At 37.2% G+C, this 24,103-nt stretch overlaps 1 protein-coding gene across 7 annotated transcripts in view; it reads right to left on the minus strand.

Annotated features, from left to right (window-relative positions):
* The window catches only part of ABL2 (ABL proto-oncogene 2, non-receptor tyrosine kinase), a 122,502-nt gene that overhangs the window by 20,595 nt on the left and 77,804 nt on the right, over positions 1 to 24,103 (minus strand). For 3 of the 7 annotated variants that reach the window (XM_024133650.3, XM_024133647.3, XM_055084179.1), the window contains 3 exons: positions 7,210 to 7,272; positions 5,808 to 5,978; positions 1,782 to 2,077 (listed from right to left, as the gene is read on the minus strand). In XM_024133650.3, the coding sequence (XP_023989418.1) occupies positions 1,782 to 2,077; positions 5,808 to 5,978; positions 7,210 to 7,272 (530 nt within the window). Of the gene's footprint in view, positions 1 to 1,781; positions 2,078 to 5,807; positions 5,979 to 7,209; positions 7,273 to 12,260; positions 12,373 to 24,103 lie in introns of those variants that run through there. The other 4 variants (XM_055084178.1, XM_055084177.1, XM_024133651.3 and 1 more) reach the window with 2 other exon arrangements.

A 24,103-nucleotide genomic window follows, 5' to 3' on the forward strand; every position in this document is an offset into this window, starting at 1 on the left:
ATTTCTATAAAGTGAACTCACCCATGTAAACATCTCCCACATGGAAAATTATAATATTACCAGCACCCAGAAGCCTCCCTCGTGCCCTCCCAGCTATTTACCCCTGCAAATGTAACCACTCTGCTGACTTCTAACACCTTAGATTAGCTTTGCCTGCTTGTGAACTATACCTATACAAATGGAATCACAAAATAAGTACTGTTTTGTGCCTGCTTTCTTTCACTCAACTTTTTTTGTGTGATATAAATCATACATCACACCATAAAATTCATGATTTCAAGTGTACAATACAGTGTTTTTCAATATATTCACTGGTTGTCCAACCACTACCACTATCTAATTCCCGAACATTTTCATCACCCTACAAAAAAACCCCATACCCATTAGCAGTCATTCCCACTCCCCTTATCCCCATCCCCTGGCAATCACTAATCCCTTCTGCTCAGCTTTATGTGTATGAGATTCATCTATGACAGGGGTCAGCAAACTTTTCTAGAGGACCAGATAGTAAATATTTTAGGCTTGTGGCCATAGCGTCTGTCATTACTCAAATCTGCCGTAATATTGAGAAAGCAGCCGTAGACAATACATAAACGAATGGGTGTATCTGTATTCCAATAAAATTTTATTTACAAAAGTAGGCAGCTGGTGGGTCACAGTTTTTCCTGAGAGTGTGTGTAACAGTACTATGTTAATTTTGCTGTTGTATGAGATTCTGTTTTACGAATATACCACAATGTATTAATTCATTCTACTGTGGTTAGACACTTGGGTGTTTCTAGTTTCTGACTACTATAAATAATGCTGCTGTGAACATTCTTGTACATGTCTTCTGTACACATATGCACTCATTTCTATTAGGTATACAACCAGAAGTAGATCTGTTGAGTCTCTCTCATACCATCACTTATCTGATTCTATTTGGTTTCATCAAGAAAAAATATGTCTGTAAGGTGATGCAAAAGGGAGAGAAAATTAATAATTTACTATCTCCTACTTTTTACCAGCCATTATGTTTTATGGAAATTATCTCACTGAATCCTCACAAGAATCCAATAATATGGGATGGGAAACAGGCTTACGGTCACAACGTTAATAAATGATGGAGTTACCCAGCAAACCAGATGTGCTTGCTTTAAAGCCTGTGTGCTTTTCCCCTACTATGCATATCACAAAGAGAAAGAGTGGAAGAAACAATTCAATCTAAATTTACTGTTCAACAGAAGAACTGACATAAGCCTATACTTTACCATTTATAAAGTAAAACAGTTCCATTTTAATATGGCCATTTCTATATGGTTGGTCTTTCTAACATATAAACTGCTAAATGACTGACTGAAATATTTATATTAACGTAAGTTAATGATAAACATCAGTCTCAGAACCCTAAATTCTTACTCGGTAAACTTTCTGGTAGAGATCATTATAATTTTCATAGATACAAGGTTTAATTTATAAATTCTACATAATGTACTGGATGCATATATGCATACTTGTATACTGATGATGATGAGAACAGTTAACTTAAACAGCTGTTTTCTTCATTCTTCGCCTTCAAATCTAGCTCATCATTAAACTATTAATATAATACTGTTTTTAATTTCCATTACCATATTATTTTGAAAAGAGTAAGCTCTCTCTCATATGCCAATAGCTCAAACTCACGTCCGTGATTAGTTTATTTCATGTCAGACATAAAAACTATATTCTTTAGTCGTTCTGAATATTATTTCTAAAGAGCAGCCAGTCCACACCTAGAGGTGGCTGCCAGCCAGTCTTACCTTGCCATCTGTGGTGGTATTGATCCTGTAGTGATACACACGCCCCTCATACCTGAGCGAGATTGACAGCTGCCCAGGGCTGCTCTCACTTTCTCGCACCAGGAAGCTGCCATTGATTAGACTGCTGAGTAGGTACTCTGCTGCACTGCGAGACACAGGTCCATGGTACCAGGAGTGTTTCTCCAGGCTGTTCACTGGGGTGATATAGTTGCTTGGAACCCAGCCTTGGCCATTCTTAGAGCGAACTTCACTCCACTCACCATTCTGGTTGTAACCAAGGACTCGTAGCTTTTCACCTAGCCAGGAGGTCATCACAGAATGAAAGAAAAGATGTTAAGACTATCTCAAATGGAAGCAGTCTACTGTCAAACTTAAAACTCACTGAAAAATGAATCAAGAACTTTTAAGCCAACAAAATTTTTAAAAATAATGAAAACTTGGCTGTCACCATAGCCTGACTGATATCTTTAGCACGTAGCTTAAACAAAAGCAGCATAGTTAAGAGACGGTTTTCTGACATTACCTACAGAGTTTTAAAGGTTTTTAACCAGAAACTCCATGTATGCAACTAAGGTAGCATACAAAGATAAAAAGGTTACTCAAATGTCTGGAAAATGACACAGTCTCACTCTTCAAAAAATGAAATTAATTTTTTCCTCAAAAGAGTCTGTCAGGGAATGTATCTTATATATGGTTCAGTGTTAACCACAATCAAGGATTAGGGATAAGACATGTAAAATACAAAGTTACTTCTAAATTTCAGTTGGCACAAAGGCTACAAAAACCATCAATATAAAAAAAACAAAGAACAAAAAGGAACCAACCACAGAGCTTTCAACAACATTTTCAGAAAGAAAAGTACTTGGAGGTGGAGGTGGGAAGTGAGGACTCCCGAAGCACAATCTTTTCCAGGACTCAAGTTTTAAAACAGTTAGAATTTCCCAATTTCCCTCCCATTCCCCATGATGAATTAATCACCCCTATCTGCTCTCCTCTCAAATTAGTGTGTGGCAAAGGGAAGCTGAGTCTGAAGTTGGAACCCAAGACACAAGTTACTCAGAGTTACCTTTGCTATCAACTTCAATGTCCTTGATCTAATAAAGCTGTGAATATCAACTTTAGACTCCCCAAACATACACCCTGCGCCTGTACTTGCAGCACAGGCAAAACAGGGAAGGTGAAAGAGGTATCATTAGTGATAAATGATAACTTAAAGAATCCTTATAAGGCCTTAGGCTCCCATATCTGAGAGATGCAAGCCTTCTTATAGCGTTCACATTGACTTCTCAGTGTCAGAAAACAGAAGAAAGCCAGAGCAATCAAAAGCACATGGCTCAGTAGTTATCAGGCAAAGGCTGTTGAGGAAAAACTCAAAATTACTATTCTGGCAGCCATCTAACTTTTTTCAGCGGTCTACAGACATGTTTGCCATAGGATAACTTTCTATTAGCCCCTACCACCTCACCCAAGACCCTGGTATGTGAGACATTCAATGAGAAAAAACATGAGTATATGCATGTGCACACTGCACACACACACATAAAAGATATATATATACATATAGGTATATAGTAGTGTACACACATGTGGTGGTGGAAATGCATGTGTACTGATAAATACTCCCCAACCATATCTGCAGGGGAAAAAAAATCTTACTGCTGCCAGAAAAGCTAAATAAGACTTGTCAGTCTGTAGCTTTTCTTCACTACTCTAAGAGAATGAGAATTAAAGACTAAGCTCTTTACCAAGTACATTACTGTTGCTTCCTTACAAAGAACTAATAATGACATGTCATCATAATCAGGATACAGTCAAACTCCCTAGGTTTTTGGTTGTTTGTTTTTCTCTTTTTAGCAGTTAGGAGGAGAATTTTCCACTCTGGAAGTTTTGAATACCTTGGAAATTGACAATGGATATAAACATTGGCCCTATTGCCAGAGGAATCCTGGGAGAACTTTGTTTTTTAATTCAAGCAAAATATCATCTTTGAAGAAGGAACTAAAATAAGTATTGCTATTTTATTTTTAAAATATTTTCTTGTCTTTTAAAATCATAAATTAGCTTTAGCATGACATTGTTTTATATTAATAAGAACCTGGATTAAAACCTGGCATTTCGTAGGTTTTCAAAGAAATCACTGTTGGTCATAAGATAACGGGAATCCTACTTCTTGAGCTGCACACTAATAGTTGCCATTACTGGTAACTGATGAATCAACAGGCTTTCTTTATCAATGTTTCCTTGGTGACTGAGCTATCCTGGAAAATAACTGACATGAAAATTATATCTAGGAAAGAATGTTCTGAGTCTTCACTTCACCAACTTCTCCACTGAAGCATCTTAAGGTAAAAGAGTGTGTTGTAGCCCAAAGAGACTACCTACCACACAGTATAAAATGCTTTTGAAGTCCTTTGTTTTATCCTAAACCTCTGTGTAAAATTTTCCTCCCATCATAAAACACAGCCCCCCACACATGTACAAATACCATCACCAACCTGCTGCCCCCAAAACTACCCAAAATCCTTAAGTAAATTGATGTTAGGAGATAATAATGCACTTTACTTTTCCTGTACTTTTGAAACCTCCTTGCACATGTACCTCTGGGACATACCTATATCCCAGTTTGAGAAACTCAGTTTTAAGGATTTCTGCTTTTGAAGAATCTGGCTGGATTTTAAAAATTGATGTATAAAAAAATTTTATTTAATGGTAACATTCCTTGAGTGGAGACCTGTCTTCTTAATTTGGTATATGCACTCCCATTTAATACCTCATTCTGAACACTTACAAATAAAAAGAATATGTTCGACAAATAATCATTTAAGTTACATTTTCATTTAGCTAAAAATTATCCTGAATCTTATTTTTTCCCAGTAGGGAGCTTTCATAAATGCAAAAGACAAGAAAAGCTTAAGCAGATTAGCGATCCAACTCACGTACACAATGAGAATGTCCTATACTATTTCTTTCTCAAAAAAGTTTCACGTTTTCTGTCCTTGTTCAAAAAACAATAATGGTTGGTTTTACCTGGACATGTTCTTGATGTTCCCTTTGATAAGAATTTACTACAGAAAATAAACTACTACTCTGTTGAGAGTGTTACTACAATAGAAAACCTTCCTACTAGTCCTTTCACTAACCCATATAAACACAAATGAGAGGTAAGTTGTCTAGGCCAGTGTTACTCAAAGCAGGTCCGCAACAAGATGCTTTTGCCAGAATGTGAATCACTGGATTACTTTCTTCCTGCTGAAAGTCTTGTTCCAAAAAAGGAAAATGTCAGCTGAACCAAATAATAAATAGTGTACTTAGCAATGTAGTTGTTTTACATTTTGAGTGAAAGTTCTTAATCTCAGTGCAGACTGGTAATGAATGGTTCTCAAGTAGGTAGTCAGTCCACGAACGACACTTAGAGTAGCACTGGGGTCTGGCAACATGACATCTTAGCCACAGTTCAGAGAGAAGAGGTGTACGGTAAACCTTACCTTTGTGGCAGGTGAATGCTGGCATATTACGTATAGTACAGAATTCTGAGAATGAGTAAAGTTTATGTATATATCGTGTGGTGTTTTTTCTAAAGTACTTCGTCTCATTTTAGCCTTAATAAAAATCCTATAAAGTAGATAAAGTGGCATTATCCCCTACACAGGTTTAAAAAACAAGAATGAACCAAAGGTATGTGGGTCCAAATTGCCTAGCTAATTTTAGTCAGAGGCAGAAACTAGAACACACCCCTTTATTTCTTTCCTCATTTTTTTTTTTTTTTTTTGCGGTACGCGGGCCTCTCACTGTTGTGGCCTCTCCCGTTGCGGAGCACAGGCTCCGGACGCGCAGGCTCAGCGGCCATGGCTCACGGGCCTAGCCGCTCCGTGGTATGTGGGATCTTCCCAGACCGGGGCACGAACCTGTGTCCCCCACATCGGCAGGCAGACTCTCAACCACTGCGCCACCAGGGAAGCCCCACCCCTTTATTTCTTAACCACTAATAAAAACTGAAAAGTGAGAGGATGTTACATAGAAGCTCACCTTTAGTGATACTCAGTGTGTTATCACCACTTGCTACGAAATCATAAAGTGCAACAAAAAGATTAGGGTCACTCTCAGTGGCTCCAAGCAAGTTCTCCTTGGAGCTCCACCTGATGGCTTCATTCAGGGCCTGGGGTTCAACATCACAACCATAGGGGCGGTGCAAGGCTTCTGAAAGACATAAAGAGAAAGGAGTTCACAGTAAGTCCAAGAGATGGAAATTCATTTGAATTCAGTACATACACAATATTTTAGCTGCTGGCATTATACTGATGGCTCCAGGGTGGAACAAAACTGTACACATAGGTGTGGAGTCATGAAGAATGAGCAAAATAGCATCATCTCCTAAGCAGGAGAGAAGTCTACTTGTTGAAAATACAACAAGATAGAGAAAAGAACACAAAATGAGCATTTAGCTGTTATCTGCATTAACCAAAATCAGAAATAAATGAATAGGAAAGGCACAGTTTCCTCAAAATAAAAAAAGAAATCTCAAAAAGAAATGGCAGTTCATTTTATAAAACACACAAGATATTTTGTCTAGGTGATGGTGGTTTTAAGAAGGAATAGTTATGTTTTATAAGTCCTCCCAAAGTACCTTTCTCCCCTTATTCTCTCCATATAAAACAAATTGTGGAAAAGATAACAGAGATTTTAAGAAATATGTACAGATTGTATTAATCCAGACCTTCCATTTACATATAGAAAATTACAGAAATAGTGCTTTTAGAAAAAAATCCTAAAATTATCTATTAAATAACAGAAAAATATTTTGGTTTAATACAAAATATTTTTGGCATCCCAAAATACCTTTGTGTTACCATGCACTGTCTATAAGATAACAGCTTTCAATTGTTAATTGTTTTAATGAAGAAAAAATTTTACCCTATGTTCTTTTCCTAAGTGGTACATTTTTATAAAATAACTAACTTAGGGCTCTAGAAAATACTGCCAGCAGTGGACATGATTTACTGAGTTTCTATCATGTGTACTGGCTGAAGCCTTGTAAGACCTGGTTTCCTCAAGGCATTGTGGTTCTTAGATTTAGTTATACTACACAAACAGTTGATCCCTATACCATCTTAGTTAAAGATCACCTGCTTCTCACAGTTCAGGATGATTATACAAAAAATACACTCATCTTTCAGTAGCAATGTTCTTAATCACTAAAAACTGGTTTTTGTGGCAATCTGCCACTATCCAACTGCCTCTGTCATAAAACAACACTTTTCAAGTATGTCTCTCTCTCCCTCTCCTTCCACTCATTTTTAATTTAAACTTGGTTTTATCATACATGAAGAAGAAAAACCCTTGAATCTGTGATTTTATTTCTTTTCCAATCCATTCCCTCCTCTCCTTCTGTACTGCCAATGTCTTAGTTCAGATTCCCATCATCTCTCACCTGGACTACTGCCTCCAGTCTTGTCTCCCTCAAATCCATCCTCCACACAGCTGGCAAAGTGATCTATTTAAAACAAAAATTTGACCATGTCACTCTTCTTAAGATTCTTTAATAGTTCACCATCAAGCTAAAATCTCTTTAACATGGCCTACAAGGTCTCTTATGATCAGATCTCTACCTATTCCTCCAGCTTCACCTCTCCCCCATTCCACACCTCAAATTTTACATCTGAACATACACCATGATGCTTCCTACCTTTTTGCCTTTGTTCACATAGTCCTATCTACCTAGAATGTGAACTCATTCCACCCTTTTTTTTGACTGGCTGACTTCCATTCATTTTATTGATATAATACTCAACTCCAATATAACCTCCCCTTGGAAGCCTCACATGCTCCTCCTCCCTGTGCTCACAAAAGCATTACACTTGCTGCAGTAACACCTCCTATCTTTATCCTCAATTTATGTTCGTTTCCCCAACTTCACAATGTGCTCCTTGGCATAAGAACTGTATCTCTTTTCTAGCAAGAGTCACATAATATGTGTTCAGTAACTGTTGACTGAATGAATAACCAAATTACACAAAAATATAAGTGACAGATGTCTTTTAAACTTAAAATAGCATTAACCAATGTTTTTAAAATGGCTTCATAACCTTATCATATAGACAAAAATTCCTCTTATAGGTTGGATGTTCTTCTAACAGTTTACTTCACTTCTTCACATTCCTTCCTCCTCTTAAAAAGAATATATTTTTTAAATTTCACAGCTAATTGTTTTACATTAAGAATGTTACAACAAACCTGAAGATATGTCCATAAGTCCTGAAAAGTTAATTTGAAACAGGTTACCTTGCTTCTTGTTTAAATGCAGAATTATAGTGAATAGGAACAGCTGTATTATATATACTAAGATACAAATTAGGATTACCAAACAAACAAAATACTATATCATATAAAACATGCTTCAAACTGGTCTCAGGTACTATGTTTTTCTTCATTCCAATGAAATATTATCTACTCTAATGGAATTTCCATTGGGCTACTTTATTAAAATGAAAAGAACCGCCAAAAAGAAGTACAGAGAATATTCTAATATTTTTTAGGTTCTGTACTGACATGTTCCATCCACAATGATAAATGTTTCTTGCCAGTGATAGTGGTAACACATTACAATGTTTTATGATTATCATTTGATTTAATGATTGTCAAACAGTTCAAGTATATTTCCTTCTTTTTAGATAAAAGAAAGTCCCCCTTGTTTGACATTATAAGAGGAACAAAAATCAAGGGTAACAAGAACCTCTGTACTACCAAGTCAGAAACAGTAATCAAGTAGACACTGAATGAAGCCAACTCTTAAATCCTATCAGGCCAGAAACAACAAATACTATATATTTATACCTTACTTTGTGAAACCCAGTATATTAAAAATCTAAGATTTACAAAACTAATGATTCTAGTGAACATCTACTATACAGTAGGCACCATGCTGGGCCTCAGAATATAAAGATTAAAAATCACTAATAACATTATTTGGACTTACTATAAAAAAACTAGCATCCATTCTTTCCCCCAAATGTGCTGCTCTCACAGAATTTTCCACCTCAGTTAATGGCAAGTCCATCTTTTCAGTTCCTCAGGCCAAAAACCTTGGAAGTTTGAGTACAAACTGTAAGATAAATAAGCTCTGGGGATCTAGTGTATAACACAGTACTTATAGCTAATAATACTGTATTATAAATTTTAAAATTGCTAAGAGACTAGATTGAAACTGTTCTTACCACAAAAAAAGAAATGGTAATTATGTGACATGATGCAGGTATTAGCTAATGCTATAATGGTAATCATCTTGCATTACCAAAGTGTACCAAATCAACACTTATGTATTATTATAGCTTAAACTTACACAATGTTACATGTCAATTATATCAATAAAGGTGGGGAAAGAAAAACAAAAAACCTTGGAATCATTCATGACTCCTTTTTTGCTCTCCAACACAACATCCAATCCATCAGGAAATCCTATTGGCACTGCCTCCAAGAATATATCTGGAATCTATCCATTTCTCACCCCCTCCACTACTACTGCCCTGTTACCAGCATCATCTCTCAGCTAGATTATTTCACTAGACTTCTAACTGATCTCCATGCTTCTTATCCTAGCTCTCTACTGTCTATTCTCAACACACCAAGCAGCTTTTAAAGCATAAGTCAGATTGCTTTACTCCTCTGCTCGAAACTCTTTGATGGCTCCTTATCTTGGAATAAAAGCTAAAGTCCTTACAAGGGGCCTGCAAGGCCCTTTGCAACTTACCTTGCCCAATTCATCTTCCTACTATTCCTCTCCCATTTTACCTCATTCTGACTACTGGCATCCCTGCTGTTGCTTGAACAAGACAGGCACACTCCTTCCTACCTCAGGACCTTTGTGTACTGGCTTTTCCATCCATCTAAAACATTCTTCCCCAAGACATCCACAGGACACTTCACTCAAATGTTACCCTCTTGGTACGGCATTCTCTGACCATCCTATTTTAAAATGCATCTACTCCTGACAACACTTCCACATCCCCCACGCCTCCTTTCCTAATGTATTTCTCTCCATCACTTTTTAAAAAATATATAAATTTATTATTATTTTTTTGGCTGTGTTGGGTCTTCGTTGCTGTGCGCAGGTTTTCTCTAGTTGCGGCGAGTGGGCTCAGTAGTTGTGGTTCACGTGCTTTACAGCACAGGCTCAGTAGTTGTGGCACACAGGCTTAGTTGCTCCGCAGCATGTGGGATCTTCCCGGACCAGAGCTCGAACCCATGTTCCCTGCATTGGCAGGCGGATTCTTAACCACTGCGCCACCAGGGAAGTCCCTCCATCACTCTTATTACCACAAAATATGTAATTTATTTATCATCACATTCACATCAACTATCACCTCACCCCACTAGAATATTAGTTTCAGGAGGACAGATATTTTTGCCTGCTTTGTTCACTAATAAATTCCAAGCACCCCAAACAGTGAATGCATATAAGAGGCTCTTGAAAACAATTTGTTGAATAAATGAACCATGCATACTCCTATACTCACAGAGGATGCTATGAGAGGACAGAATAAGAAAACAAAACTCTGCAGTCAGAAAAGGTTTCAGAGAAGAGAAAGCATTTAAATTGGATGAGCAGGAATTCTGCTCTGATGATAGTAGAATGACAGACTGTCAAAGTGCAAGAACATGTCTATGACATGTGATTCATCTGTACTGGAGAGGAACTCCATCAAGCTCAAAGGAGGATTTTTAAAGGCAAGTCAGCTTCTTAAAACCATGTTATTTGACAAAAAGAGAAAAGAGAATGAGACCTATGACACAATTTTATGAAAACTTAAAACATATACACAGGCCAAAAAATACTGTACATTTCTGTAATATATACAAAATAATAAATACAGGAAAAAAGTCATTTCTGAGACCAGAGTACTAAAAGAACCACAACTTGGAAAACAATCCTTTTTATTCCCCAATCCCCTTCTTCCCATCTCTGGTTTTACAGTCTTTCTGGTCAAGTCAAAAGATCTTATTTCCTTCGTTTCTTCTTTCTTCCCACTCGTTTGTTCTCACAGTACTAAGGCTCTATTTCCTGTACAATCCGCCTGCACAGGATATCCACTTAAAACACCATCCTACCCACTAGCACCAAACAAAAGGGGAAATTTTCCAAAGACAAGAAACATCCTAACACTTTCCTGAGGCCAGGAATGAACATGTTTTAAATCATAAAGAGTTAAAGAACTAAATGGGGGAGAGCAAGCTAAGGAATGAAGACAAAAAGAGGAGGGAGGACCTATAGGAAGTAAATGCCACCGTGTTATCCAGTAGGTCTAGTCTATGCTACTTTCCTCATTGGCTTAAAACAGTCAAATCTGGATGATTCAGCTGTACTGCACCCGCCCAAATACAAGTGTGTAGGCTAGGAATGTTTTATTTTTGAACAATGTCAAGTGACTACTATACATGAGGTAACCTGACAGTGAGTTATCTTTCATTACTCACTATTGTTGAGGTATATCATGAACTTAAGATGACACAACAGAAGACTCTAATTTTTACTTATGGGATACAGGACCCAGGTAGCAGAAATACATTGTGACTATTAAGAAAAGGTAATTTTATTACTTTTTTCTACTAATACACTTGTAGGTAACAATAAAAATAAGGTAAAACATAGAAGTAGCAGCTTGTACAAAGTAAATTATCAGGATTAAACAAGTTAAAATCCAGAATAAAACTCAAATTCAGAGATAATTCCTAAATTTAACATTTAATGTTTAATTACTGTTTAAATAATTAAATAATTACTGTTTAAATAATGTCTAATGTTTAATTAAAATTAATGTTTAATTTTATTAAAAACACTTTTTACCAATTAGTCATTCAATAACTTTTAGCAGAAATTTCTAAGTTTAAGAAATTTCTAAGTTTAAGAAATTTCTAGGTAGAAATTTGTCAGGTAGTAATTGGAGAAATTAATATTCAAAAATTTCAGTTTAGGCATTTCCAAGCATTTTTACGAACCCTTATCTTGCTAGAATTCTACTTTGTCTGACTGCATATTCTCTAAGAAGCTAATACTTTTTTTTTTCTTTTTGGTTGCACCACGCAGCTTGCAGGATTTCAGTTCCCGAACCAGGGGTCAAACCCAGGCCCACTGCAGTGAAAGCACAGAGTCCTAACCCCTGGACCACCTGGGAAGTCCCTAAGAAACTAATACTTTTTTAACACCTCTTTTAAAAACTGTGTAAGGTGGTTAGATAAATCAATTGTTCTCAATATCAAGCCATATGTATCTTAATACTATAAAATATCATGTTATTCATTTCTTCTTTCATTCAATAGGTACTTACTAAGGCCCTACTATGAAATACCAGGAAAAAAAAACACATGAAGCTTCACTGGCCAAGAATAAAGATGATAATAGTAGATAATATTAATTTTTTGAAATCTCATTCATGCTTGATTACTGTGATTATGTACCCTCCCCAAACTATCACCCTTATATCATACCTGTCAAGTTGTGTAGAACAGTTTCTGAGGCCTCACTGCACAGGCAGCAAAGCAATGTGTCCTGATCTCTGCCATAACAGTTAGGTAGAAGCAGAGCTGTCCCAAAGACCATTCCTCTGCCCAGAATCACAAAAGTTTAACTGATCTATGTACAGAGGAAGTTTTGGAATTCCACTCTCTGACAAGCAATACCATATGCATGTGACACTCACTCATGTACTCAGTAGCAAGAAGGAACCAATGGAAGGGTAAGCATTTACAAGTCCAAAGTGGGCGAAGAGTTACATAAAGGAAAATGTCTAGTAATTAGCAAAACATTGAGTCAGAATGGAGATACTTCAAAACCTCTGGAACACTTTGAAAAAATAAGTAAAAACCGACACACATGAGTAACAAATAATAAAACATGTAGGGATTAGTACATATAGATGGGGTTTCATTCCTAAGTGATAATGAAGTGAGACTGTAGAGAAAAGTTTCCTTGAAGAAAACGCGTTTACAATAAAAGTGTTTACACTTTTAAAAGAGAGGAAACGCCTAACAAGACTCATCTTTTGCATCACTTAAATTAGTTCACGAAACCACAAATCCAAAGTCAAAGAAATAGTTACAATCTGATTCATAAGCAGAGAAGCCAGGAAATGATGGCCTTCAGTAAAATTTTGACTCTATTATAGCTTAATAAAGGTTAAAAACATGGCATGATAGTGCTGAAAACTTTTGAGTATTAAAACTTTTAAAAGTGAAAGCCTAATCTTTGTTAATACATAGGAACAAAGTTAAATAAAACTTAAGAACCTTATAGGAAATTAGTAAAATCTACAAATGATGGATGACTTCAGTGGTATAATCTACAAAAATAATACAAGAATGTGTTACTGTACACCTAAGAACACTCATTGATTCAAGAAATATTTGTTAAGTACCTACTATGTACCAGCCACTGTGCTTGGTTCCAGGTCAATAAAGGTAACAGTAAAATTATAGATAGTAGAACTGAAATAGCCTTCAATAAAGATGTTACAAAATTATAATGTAAACTTAAAGAATGACTTTGATGTAGGTAATTATTAACAGTGTAAAAAAAAAACAAACCTTATGCACTCCAAGAAATTAACCTTTATGAAGCCAGTACTGTTAACATCATGGGGAAAGCAAGAATTAAATGACTAATGGGCTACCTCAAATTAATGACTCAGAATTTCAAATACTGGGTTGAATTTCTCCTTCCCTAAATTACACAAAATAAAAGGCAAAGGAGCTCCATAATTCATATTTTATACATATCTATATTCTATACCATATGATTTACTATTTAATCAGTAAATCTGCTATTTAAATTACCAATAATTAATAGTTACATTTTTAAGGCTCCTATATCGTTACCAGGAGTACAGAGGGAATGAACAAATAAACAAAATGTGGTACATACAATGGAATATTATTCAACCATAAAAAGGAATAAAATTTTAATATATGCTACAACATAGATGGGCCTTGAAAACATTATGCTAAGTGAAATAAGTCAGGCACAGAAGGACAAATATTGTATGATTCCACTTACGTGAAGTTGTTCTAGTTCTGGAAATGGGTGACTGTACGTAAGGCTACTAAACTGTACACCTTAAAATAGTTTAAAAGGTAAGTTTTATGTTATGTATATTTTAAAATTAAAATTTTTTAATTAAAAAATAAGAACTACTGACGTTTCCAAAGACCTCTGTTATGTGGGTTACATCTATCATTATTTACCATATTTGAAATTAAAACTGAGAAACTGTAATATTAATTTTAAAATAACAATAAACTCATGTTAACATATTTTATTAAAAATAACTACCCTTGAAACGAAAATTAAGAGGTAAGAGTAACATTGTCATTTTTTGCAAATCTCTTTAATATCTAGCTTAAAACAAGATAGTAGAATCTTCATTCTGCATTTGATCTGTTGTGATGTTATTTTTGTTTAAGTATATGAAAATTTTATTGCACACAGATATGGAGGTATAAAAGGAAGGTATACTTTAACATTCTTTCAGATTATTATGGATATTCTTCTTTGATACCACACCAAAACTCAACAAAGGTTAACTGTAAATTGAAATCTGAAACCACATACACAAAATTTTCATAATCTGTCAAATTAAAATTTGTTGGTTTATGTTGTACTTGGAATGGGTCTATTCTGTACTTTGCATTTTTTAACATCATGCATTGATCATCTGGAAATCATGATTCACTAAATGTTGATATACTTCGTTATATAACATTGAAACATCCTATTCATTACTATCACCATCGATCTCATCACAAAAGTTTTAAGTAAGAAGTTGTCATGATCAGAATGATGGTTACTAATTTTATTAAATTCTAATTTTTGCTTAAAAGCTCAAATTCTACCATTTCCAACAATACCTGTCTTCTTTGAAACAGCAAACTCACTTCATTCAGTTTTGAGAAAATGTCTACCAAATCCCAAATCTGAATAGTTTGTCGTTCAACCTTTCAAGTGAAAACAGTGTTCCATGAAAAAAGCAGCCAGTTCAGCTCAAAACACAAAAAAATTGCACATGGCTCTCTCTAAATACAGCCACAATATTTTGGCAAGCAGCAGAAGTACTTTATGCGTACTTTCCATTTTGTCACATAGAATACTAAAAAGACATGTATCTGAGAATCAAGATTTTTATAAAATTAATCATTTTTACTGCTTAATCAAGGAAATTCTTAAGTAAAACTGTTTTGTTAGACTTTTTATTTTATGTTGGAGTATAGTCGATTAACAATGTTGTGATAGTTTCAGGTGCACAGCAAAACAACTCAGCCATACATATACATGTATCCATTCTCCCCCAGACTCCCCTCCAATCCAGGCTGCTACTTAACACTGAGCAAAGTTCCCTGTGCTATACAGTAAGTAGGGCCTTGTTGGTTATCCATTTTAAATATAGCAGTGTGTACATGTCAATCCCAAACTCCCTAACTATCCCTTTCCTCCACCCTTTCCCCATGGTAACCATAAGTTCATTCTCTAAGTCTGTGAGTCTGTTTCTGTTTCGTAAATATGTTCATTTGCATTTCTTTTTATATTTCGCATATAAGCAATATTATGTGATATTTCTTTCTCTGACTTACTTCACTCAATATGACAATCTCTAGATCCTTCCAAGTTGCTGCAAATGGCATTATTTCATTCTTTTTTTTTAAATTGGACTATAATTGCTTTACAATGTTGTGTTAGTTTCTGCTGTACAATGAAGTGAGTCAGTTATATGTATACCTATATCCCTTCCCTCTTGGACCTCCCTCCCACTCCACCCCCCATCCCACCCATCTAGGTCGTCACAGAGCACCGAGCTGCGCTTCCCAAGCTTTATAGCATGTTCCTGCTAGCTATCTATTTCACACATGGTAGTGTATATATGTCAATCCTAATCTCCTAATCCGTCCCACCCTCCCGGTCTCCTCCAGTGTCCACATGTCCATTCTCTACATCTACGTCTCTATTCCTGCCCTGCAAATAGGTTCATCTATAACATTTTTCTAGATTCCACATATATGTGTTAATATACGGTACTTGTTTTTCTCTTTCTGGCTTACTTCACTCTGTATGACAGACTCTAGGTCCATCCACAACCCTACAAATGACCCAATTTCATTCTTTTTAACAGCTGAGTAATATTCCATTGTATATATGTACCACATCTTCTTTATCCATTCCTCTGTTGATGGACATTTAGGTTGCTTCCATGTCTTGGCTATTGTAAACAGTGCTGCAATGAACATTAGGGTGCATCTATCCTTTCCAACCATGTTCTTCTCTGAATATATACCCAGGAGTGAGATTGCAACATCATATGCTAGCTCTGTTTTTAGTTTTTTAAGGAACCTCCATACTGTTCTCCACAGTGGCTGTACCAATTTACATTCCCACCAACAGTGTAGGAGGGTTCCCTTCTCTCCACACACTCTCCAGCATTTACTGGCTGTGAATATTTTGATGATAGCCATTCTGACTGGTGTGAGGTGATATCTCATACTTTCGATTTGCATTTCTCCAATCATTAGTGACGTTCAGCATCTTTTCATGTGCCTCTTTGCTATGTGTCTTCTTTGGAGAAATGTGTGATGTTGAGCATCTTTTCATGTGTCTCTTGGCTATCTGTCTTCTTTGGAGAAATGTTAGTGATGTTGAGCATCTTTTCATGTGCCTCTTGGCTATCTGTATGTCTTCTTTGGAGAAATGTCTATTTAGGTCTTCTGCCCATTTCTGGACGGGGTTGTTTGTTTTGATGATATTAAGCTGCATGAGCTGTTTGTAAATTTTGGAGACTAATCCCTCATCGGTCACATCATTTGCAAATATTTTCTCCCATTCTGTGGGTTGTCTTTTCGTTTTGTTTATGGGTTCCTTTGCTGTGCAAAAGCTTTTGAATTTAATTAGGTCCCATTTGTTTATTTTTCTTTTTATTTCCATTACTCTGGAAGACAGAACGAAAAAGATCTTGCTGCAATTTATGTTGGGGAGTGTTGTGCCTATGTTTTTCTCTAAGAGTTTTAGAGCGTTCAGTCTCACATTTAGGTCTTTAATCCATTTTGAGGTTTTTTTTGTGTATGGTGTTAAAGAATGTTCTAATTTCATTTTTTTACATGTAGCTGTACCGTTTTCCCAGCACCATTTGTTGAAGTGACTGTCTTTCTACCATTGTATAGTCTTGTCTCCTTTGTCATAGATTAACTGACCACAGGTGTATGGGTTTATTTCTGGGCTTTCCACCCTGTTTCATTGATCTATATTTCTGTTTTGGGGCCAGTACCATACTGTTTTGATGACTGTGGCTTTGTAGTATAGTCTGAAGGCAGGGGACCTGATTCTTCCAGCTCTGTTTTTCTTTCTCAAGATTGCTTTGGCTATTTGGGGTCTTTCGTGTCTCCATACAAATTATAAAATTTTTTTGTTCTAGTTCTGTGAAAAGTGCCATTGGTAATTTGATAGCGATTGCACTGAATCTGTAGATTCTTAGGTAGTATAGTCATTTTGACAATATTGATTCTTCCAATACAAGAACGTGGTATACTTTTCCACCTGTTTGTGTCATCTTTGATTTCTTTATCAGCACCTTATAGTTTTTGGAGTACAGGTCTTTTGTCTCCTTAGGTAGGTTTATTCCTAGGTATTTCATTCTTTTTGATGTGATGGTAAATGGATTATTTCTTGAATTTGTCTTTCTGATCTTTTGTTGTTAGTGTATAGAAATGCAACAGATTTCTGTGTATTATTTTTGTAACCTGAAACTTTACCAAATTCATTGATGAGCTCTAGTAGTTTTCTGGTAGTGTCTTCAGGATTTTCTATGTATAGTATCATGTAATCTGCAAACAGTGACAGCTTAACTTCTTCTTTTCCAATGTGGATTCCTTTTATTTCTTTTTCTTCTCTGATTGCTAGAGCTAGGACTCCCAAAACTATGTTGAATAAAAGCGGTGAGTGGACATCCCTGTCTTATTCCTCATCTTAGAGGAAATACTTTCAGCTTTTCACCGTTGAGTATGATGTTAGCTGTAGGTTTGTTGTAATGGCTTTTATTATGTTGAGGTATGTTCCCTCTATCCCACTTTCTGGAGAGTTTTTATCATAAATGGGTGTTGAATTTTGTTGAAAGCTTTTTCTGCATCTATTGAGATGATCATATGGTTTTTATTCTTCAATTTGTTGATGTGGTATATCACACTGATTGATTTGTGGATATTGAATAATCCTTGCATCCCTGGGATAAATCCCACTTGATCATGGTGTATGATCCTTTTAATGCATTGTTGGATTCAGATTGCTAGTATTTTGTTGAGAATTTTAGCACCTAGTTCATCAGTGAATTACTGGCCTGTAATTTTCTTTTTTTGTGGTATCTGTCTGGTTTTGGTATCAGGGTGACTGTGGCTTTGTAGAAATGAGTTTGAGAGTTTTCCTTACTCTGCAATTTTTTGGAAGTTTCAGAAGAATAGGTGTTAGCTCTTCTCTAAATGTTTGATAGAATTTGCCTGTGAAGCCATCAGCTCCTGGGCTTTTGTTTGTTGGGAGTTTTTAAATCACAGTTTCAATTTCAGTGTTTGTGATTGGTCTGTTCATATTTTCTATGTCTTCCTGGTTCAGTCTTGGGAGACTATACCTTCCTAAGAATTTGTCAATTTCTTCCAGGTTGTCCATTTTATTGGCATACAGTTGCTTATAGTCGTCCCTTATGATCCTTTGTATTTCTGTGGTGACAGTTGTAACTTCTCTTTTTCATTTCTAATCTTATTGATGAGTCCTCTCCCTTTTTTTCTTGATGAGTCTGGCTAAAGGTTTATTAATTTTACCTTTTCAAAGAACCAGCTTTTAGTTTCATTGATATGCTACTGTCTTCTTTGTCTCTATTTTGTTTATTTCTGCTCTGATCTTTATGATTTCTTTCCTTTTGCTAACTTTAGGTTTTGTTTGTTCTTCTTTCTCTAGTTGCTTTAGGTGAAAGTTTAGGTTGCTTATTTGAGATTTTTCTTGGTTCCTTAGGTAAGATTGTATTGTTATAAACTTTCCTCTTAGAACTGCTTTTGCTGCATCCCATAGGTTTTGGATTGTTGTGCTTTCATTTTCATTTGTCTCTAAGTATTTTTTTGATTTCCTCTTTGATTTCTTCAGTGAACCACTGGTTGTTCAGTACCGTATTGTTTAGCCTCCACGTTAGTGTTTTTTATAGTTTTTTTCTTGTAGTTTATTTCTAAACTCATAGCATTGTGGTCAGAAAAAAATGCTTCATATGATTTCGATTTTCTTAAATTTACCAAGGCTTGCTTTGTGGCCCAGCATGTGGCCAACCCTAGAGAATGTTCCCTGTGCACCTGAGAAGAATGTGTATTCTGTTGCTTTTAGATGGAATGCCCTATAAATATCAATTAAGTCCATCTGGTCTAATGTGTCATTCACGGCCTGTGTTTCCTTATTGATTTTCTGTCTGGATGATCAGTGAGGTGTTCAAGTCCCTGGTATTATTGTGTTACTGTCTATTTCTCCCCTTATGGCTGTTAGTATTTGCCTTATATATTGAGGTGCTCCTATGTTGGGTGCATATATATTTACAACTGTTATACTTCTTCTTGGATTGATCCCTTGATCATTATGTAGTTTCCTTCTTTTTCCTCTGATATGAGTATTGCTACTCCAGCATTTATTTATTTATTCATTTATTCATTTATGCTCAACCACTGTGCCACCAGGGAAGCCCTCCAGCTTTCTTTTGATTTCCATTTGCGTGGAATACATTCTTCCATCCCTTCACTTTCAGTCTGTATGTGTCCCTAGGTCTGAGGTGGGTCCTCTTGTAGACAGCATACATACGGGTCTTGTTTCTGTATCAGCCAGTCCATGTCTTTTGGTTGGCACATTTAATCCATTTACATTTAAGGTAATTATTGATATGTGTTCCTATTGCCATTTTCTTAATTGTTTCTGTAGGTCTTTCTTCTTCCCTTCTTCTGTTCTCTTCTCTTGTGGTTTGATGACCCTTTTTAGTACTGTGTTTGCGCTGCTCTTCCTTTTTTGTGTGTGTATCTATTGTAGTTTTGGGGTTTGCTGCTCCCATGAGGTTTTGATATAGCAGTCTATACAGGTACAAGGTTGTTTTAAGTTGCTAGTCTCTTTCCTGCCTAGAGGAGTTCCTTTAGCATTTGTTGCAAAGTTGGTGTAGTGTTGCTGAATCCTCTTAGCTTTTCCTTGTCTGTAAAGTTTTTGATTTCTCTGTCAAATCTGAATGAGGGCCTTGCTGTGTAGAGTATTCTTGGTTGTCAATTCTTCCCTTTCATCACTTTAAATATATCATGCCACTCCCTTCTGGCTTGCAGAGTTTCTACTCAGCAATCAGCTGATAACCTTATGGGAGTTCCCTTGTATGTTATTTGTTGTATTTCCCTTGTTGCTTTTTAATATTTTTTGTCTTTAATTTTTGTCGGTTTGATTATTATGTGTCTCAGCATGTTCCTCCTTGGGTTTATCCTGCCTGGGACTCTCTGTGTTCCTGGACTTGGTTTACTGTTTCCTTTCCCATGTTAGGGAAGTTTTCAGCTATTATCTCTTCAAATATTTTCTCTGGTCCTTTCTCCCTCTCTTCTCCTCCTGGGACCCCTATAATGCGAATGTTGGTGCGCTTAATGTTGTCTCAGAGGTCTCTTGGCTGTCTTCATTTCTTTCCATTCTTTTTTATTTATTCTGTTCCATGGCAGTGAATTCCACCATTCTGTCTTCCAGGTCACTTATCTGTTCTTCTGCCTCAGTTATTCTACTATTGATTCCTTCTAGTGTATTTTTCATTTCAGTTATTGTATTCTTCATCTGTTTGTTCTTTAGTTCTTCTAGGTCTTTGTTAAACATTTCTTGCATCTTCTAAATCTGTGCCTCCATTCTTTTTCTGAGATCCTGGATCATCTTCACTATCATTATTGTGAATTCTTTTTCAGGTAGATTGCCTATCTCCACTTCATTTAGTTGTTTTTCTGGGGTTTTATCTTGTTCCTTTAACTGGGACATAATCACCTGCCTTCTCATTTTATCTAACTTTCTGTGATTGTGGTTTTCGTTCCGCATGCTACAGGATTGTAGTTCTTCTTGCTTCTGCTGTCTGCCCTCTGGTGGATGAGGCCATGTAAGGGGCTTGTGCAAACTTCCTGATGGGAGGGACTGGTGGTGGGTAGAGTTGGGTCTTGCTCTGGTGGGCAGGACCGCGCTCAGTAAAACTTTAATCAGCTTGTCTGCTGATGGGTGGGACTGTCTTCCCTCCCTGTTCGTTGTTTGGCCAGAGGCGACCCAGCACTGAAGCCTAAAGACTGTTTGGTGGGGTTAACTGCAGCCCCCCAGGAGGGCTCATGCCAATGAGTACTTCCCAGAACTGATGCTGCCAGTGTCCTTGTCCCTGTGGTGAGCCACAGCTGCCCCCCAGCTCTGCAGGAGACCCTTCAACACTAGCAGGTAGGTCTGGTTCAGTAGCCTATGGGGTCACCACTCCTTTCCCCTGGGTACTTGTGTGCACAAGACTGTGTGTGTGCCTTCCAAGAATGGAGTCTCTGTTTCCCCCCGTCTTGTGGAAGTCCTGTAATCAAATCCTGCTGGCTTCAAAGTCCAGTTCTCTGGGGATTCCTCCTCCTGTTGCCGGACTCCCAGGTTGGGAAGTGTGACATGGGGCTCAGAACCTTCACTCCAGTGGGAAAACTTCTGTATAATTTTCCTCTGGTTTGTGAGTCACCCACCTGGCAGTTATCGGATTTGATTTTATCATGATTGCGCCCCTCATACCATCTCACTGCAGTTTCTCTCTTGTCTTTGGATGTGGGGTATCTTTTTTGGTGGGTTTCAGCATCTGCCTGTGGATGGTTTTTCAGTAGTTAGTTGTGATTCCAGTGCTCTCACAAGAAGGGGTAAGCACACGTTCTTCTACTCTGCCATCTTGAACCAATATGAAAACTGACTTTTAACTGCAAGAACGTGGCAGCGACAATGCAATGACTACTAGGTGCTGTTTAATGTCACTACTTTGATTTCTATTAAGGACATAAACATTTTACCTATAGTGCTTTGGCACCATCAGTGCAAATGTCAGCACAGAGATTTGTTGAACACAATCTGTTTGTTTGTTTATTTATGGCTGCAATGGGTCTTCACTGCTGCGTGCGGGTTTTCTCTAGTTGCGGTGAGTGGGGGCTCTCTTCGTTGCGGTGCACAGGCTTCTCATTGAGGTGGTTTCTCTTGTTGCGAAGCACAGGCTCTAGGCGTGCAGGCCTGAGTAGTTGTGGCGCATGGGCTTAGTTGCTCCATGGCATGTGGGATCTTCCTGGACCATGGCTCCAACCCATGTCCCCTGCACCGGCAGGCAGATTCTTAACCACTGCGCCACCAGGGAAACCCCACAATCAGATTCTTAGAATTGCTGCCTCTAGGATATCCACCTGAGTTAATGTTTCATTTTATTTTCAATTTTTAAGCTCTGCTTTGTAAATTTCATTTCATTACATAAAATATTTACATGGTTCCAAAGTTGAATCTATAGAATGAGGCACCCTCCCCTCTCTACCCTATTCACTCCTTCCTTAGAGGTAACCTGAATTTAACTGTTTTATTCTTACACTGTTTTAATGTAAATGGATACATATTCACAAACCCTTCCTTCTTCTTAAACAGTAGGATATTTCACACTCTTTCTCCATTTTGCTCTTCTCACTTAACTGTAAGTTCACTCCACATTAGCACACAGAAATAGTTCTCTTCCTATGTACAGCTGCATAATATTTCATGCCAATTACCACACTCTTAAATGAGGACAATTTAGAATAAATAGTAAGGTTTCTTTATTCTGGATCATGACTGTTAAAAAATGCCAGTTACATTTAAATGGTTCCTTCATGAAGTTGGAGAAGAACAAATCAGTGCTGTTTATGTTGTTCAACTCCTATTTAGGCAACTAGACATCTCCAGTTGTTATCAACTTACGCACACAAACACAAATCAACATATACTTTTTACTAAAGCGTATTGACCTCTCTCTGAATTGCACTGTACAGAACTGAATAAGGCACCCCTAAAAAAAATTCTCAATAATTTGACATTTCTTTACAAAACCAAGTTCAGACAATAAGTACATTTCTATTTATAATTCGTGGGTAAGAAAAGAATAGTTAGAATAATGATAGGACATTCAGGAGCACCCTTACATTAAATACTGGTCAAAGAAAAAAGTAGAAGGAAAAAACCTACACAACTCCCACAAAAATTAGGCAAGGTTCAGAAAAGTCAAAGTCATTAAAGACATACAAAGGATGTGCAAACAGCTCTGTGGGAAATGAAACTTAAATGACGACAGCATCTAAGTTAGAAAACTACAAAAACTACAAAAATTAAGAAAAGACATTCTACTTGAGGACACAGCGGGGGGAAGGGGAAGCTGGGACAAAGTGAGAGTGTAGCACTGACATGTATACTACATTTGGTATACTACCAAATGTAAAATGGATGGCTAGTGGGAAGCTGCTGCATAGCACAGGGAGATCATCTCAATGCTTTGTAACGACCTAGAGGGGTGGGATAGGGAGGGTGGGAGGGAGGTTCAAGAGGGAGGGGATATGGGGATATATGTATACATATAGCTGATTCACTTTGCTATACAGCAGAAACTAACACTACATTGTAAAGCAATTATACTCCAATAAAGATATTTTAAAAATACTCTAAAAGTAAAATATGAAAAGATACTTTTGTCATTCTATGCTGCTTTTAATTATCTAAACCATCTAATACCACCTTTAACATTTTAGAGAAAAAAATAAAATGAAAAAGTGCACATGAAAAACCAACCACCGGAGAGAGGCGAGAAGATGGCGGAAGAGTAAGACGCGGAGATCACCTTCCTCCTCACAGATACATCAGAAATACATCTACACGTGGAACTTCTCCTATAGAACACCCACCGAACGCTGGCAGAAGACCTCAGACCCCACAAAAGGCAAGAAACCCCCCACGTACCTGGGTAGGCAAAAGAAAAAAGAATAAACAGAGACAAAGAATAGGGATGGGACCTGCACCAGTGGGAGGGAGCCATGAAGGAGGAAAGCTTCCCACACACAAGAAGTCCCTTCGCGGGCGGAGACTGCGGGTGGCGGAGGCGGGAGCTCCGGAGCCGTGGAGGAGAACACGGCAACAGGGTGTGGAGGGCAAAGCGGAGAGATTCCCGCACAGAGGATCGGTGCCGACTGGCACTCACCAGCCCGAGAGGCTTGTCTGCTCACCCGACAGGGCGGGCGGGGGCTGGGAGCTGAGCCTTGGGCTT

The sequence above is a fragment of the Physeter macrocephalus genome, chromosome 4, assembly GCF_002837175.3.
Source record: "Physeter macrocephalus isolate SW-GA chromosome 4, ASM283717v5, whole genome shotgun sequence".
NCBI lineage: Eukaryota > Metazoa > Chordata > Mammalia > Artiodactyla > Physeteridae > Physeter > Physeter macrocephalus.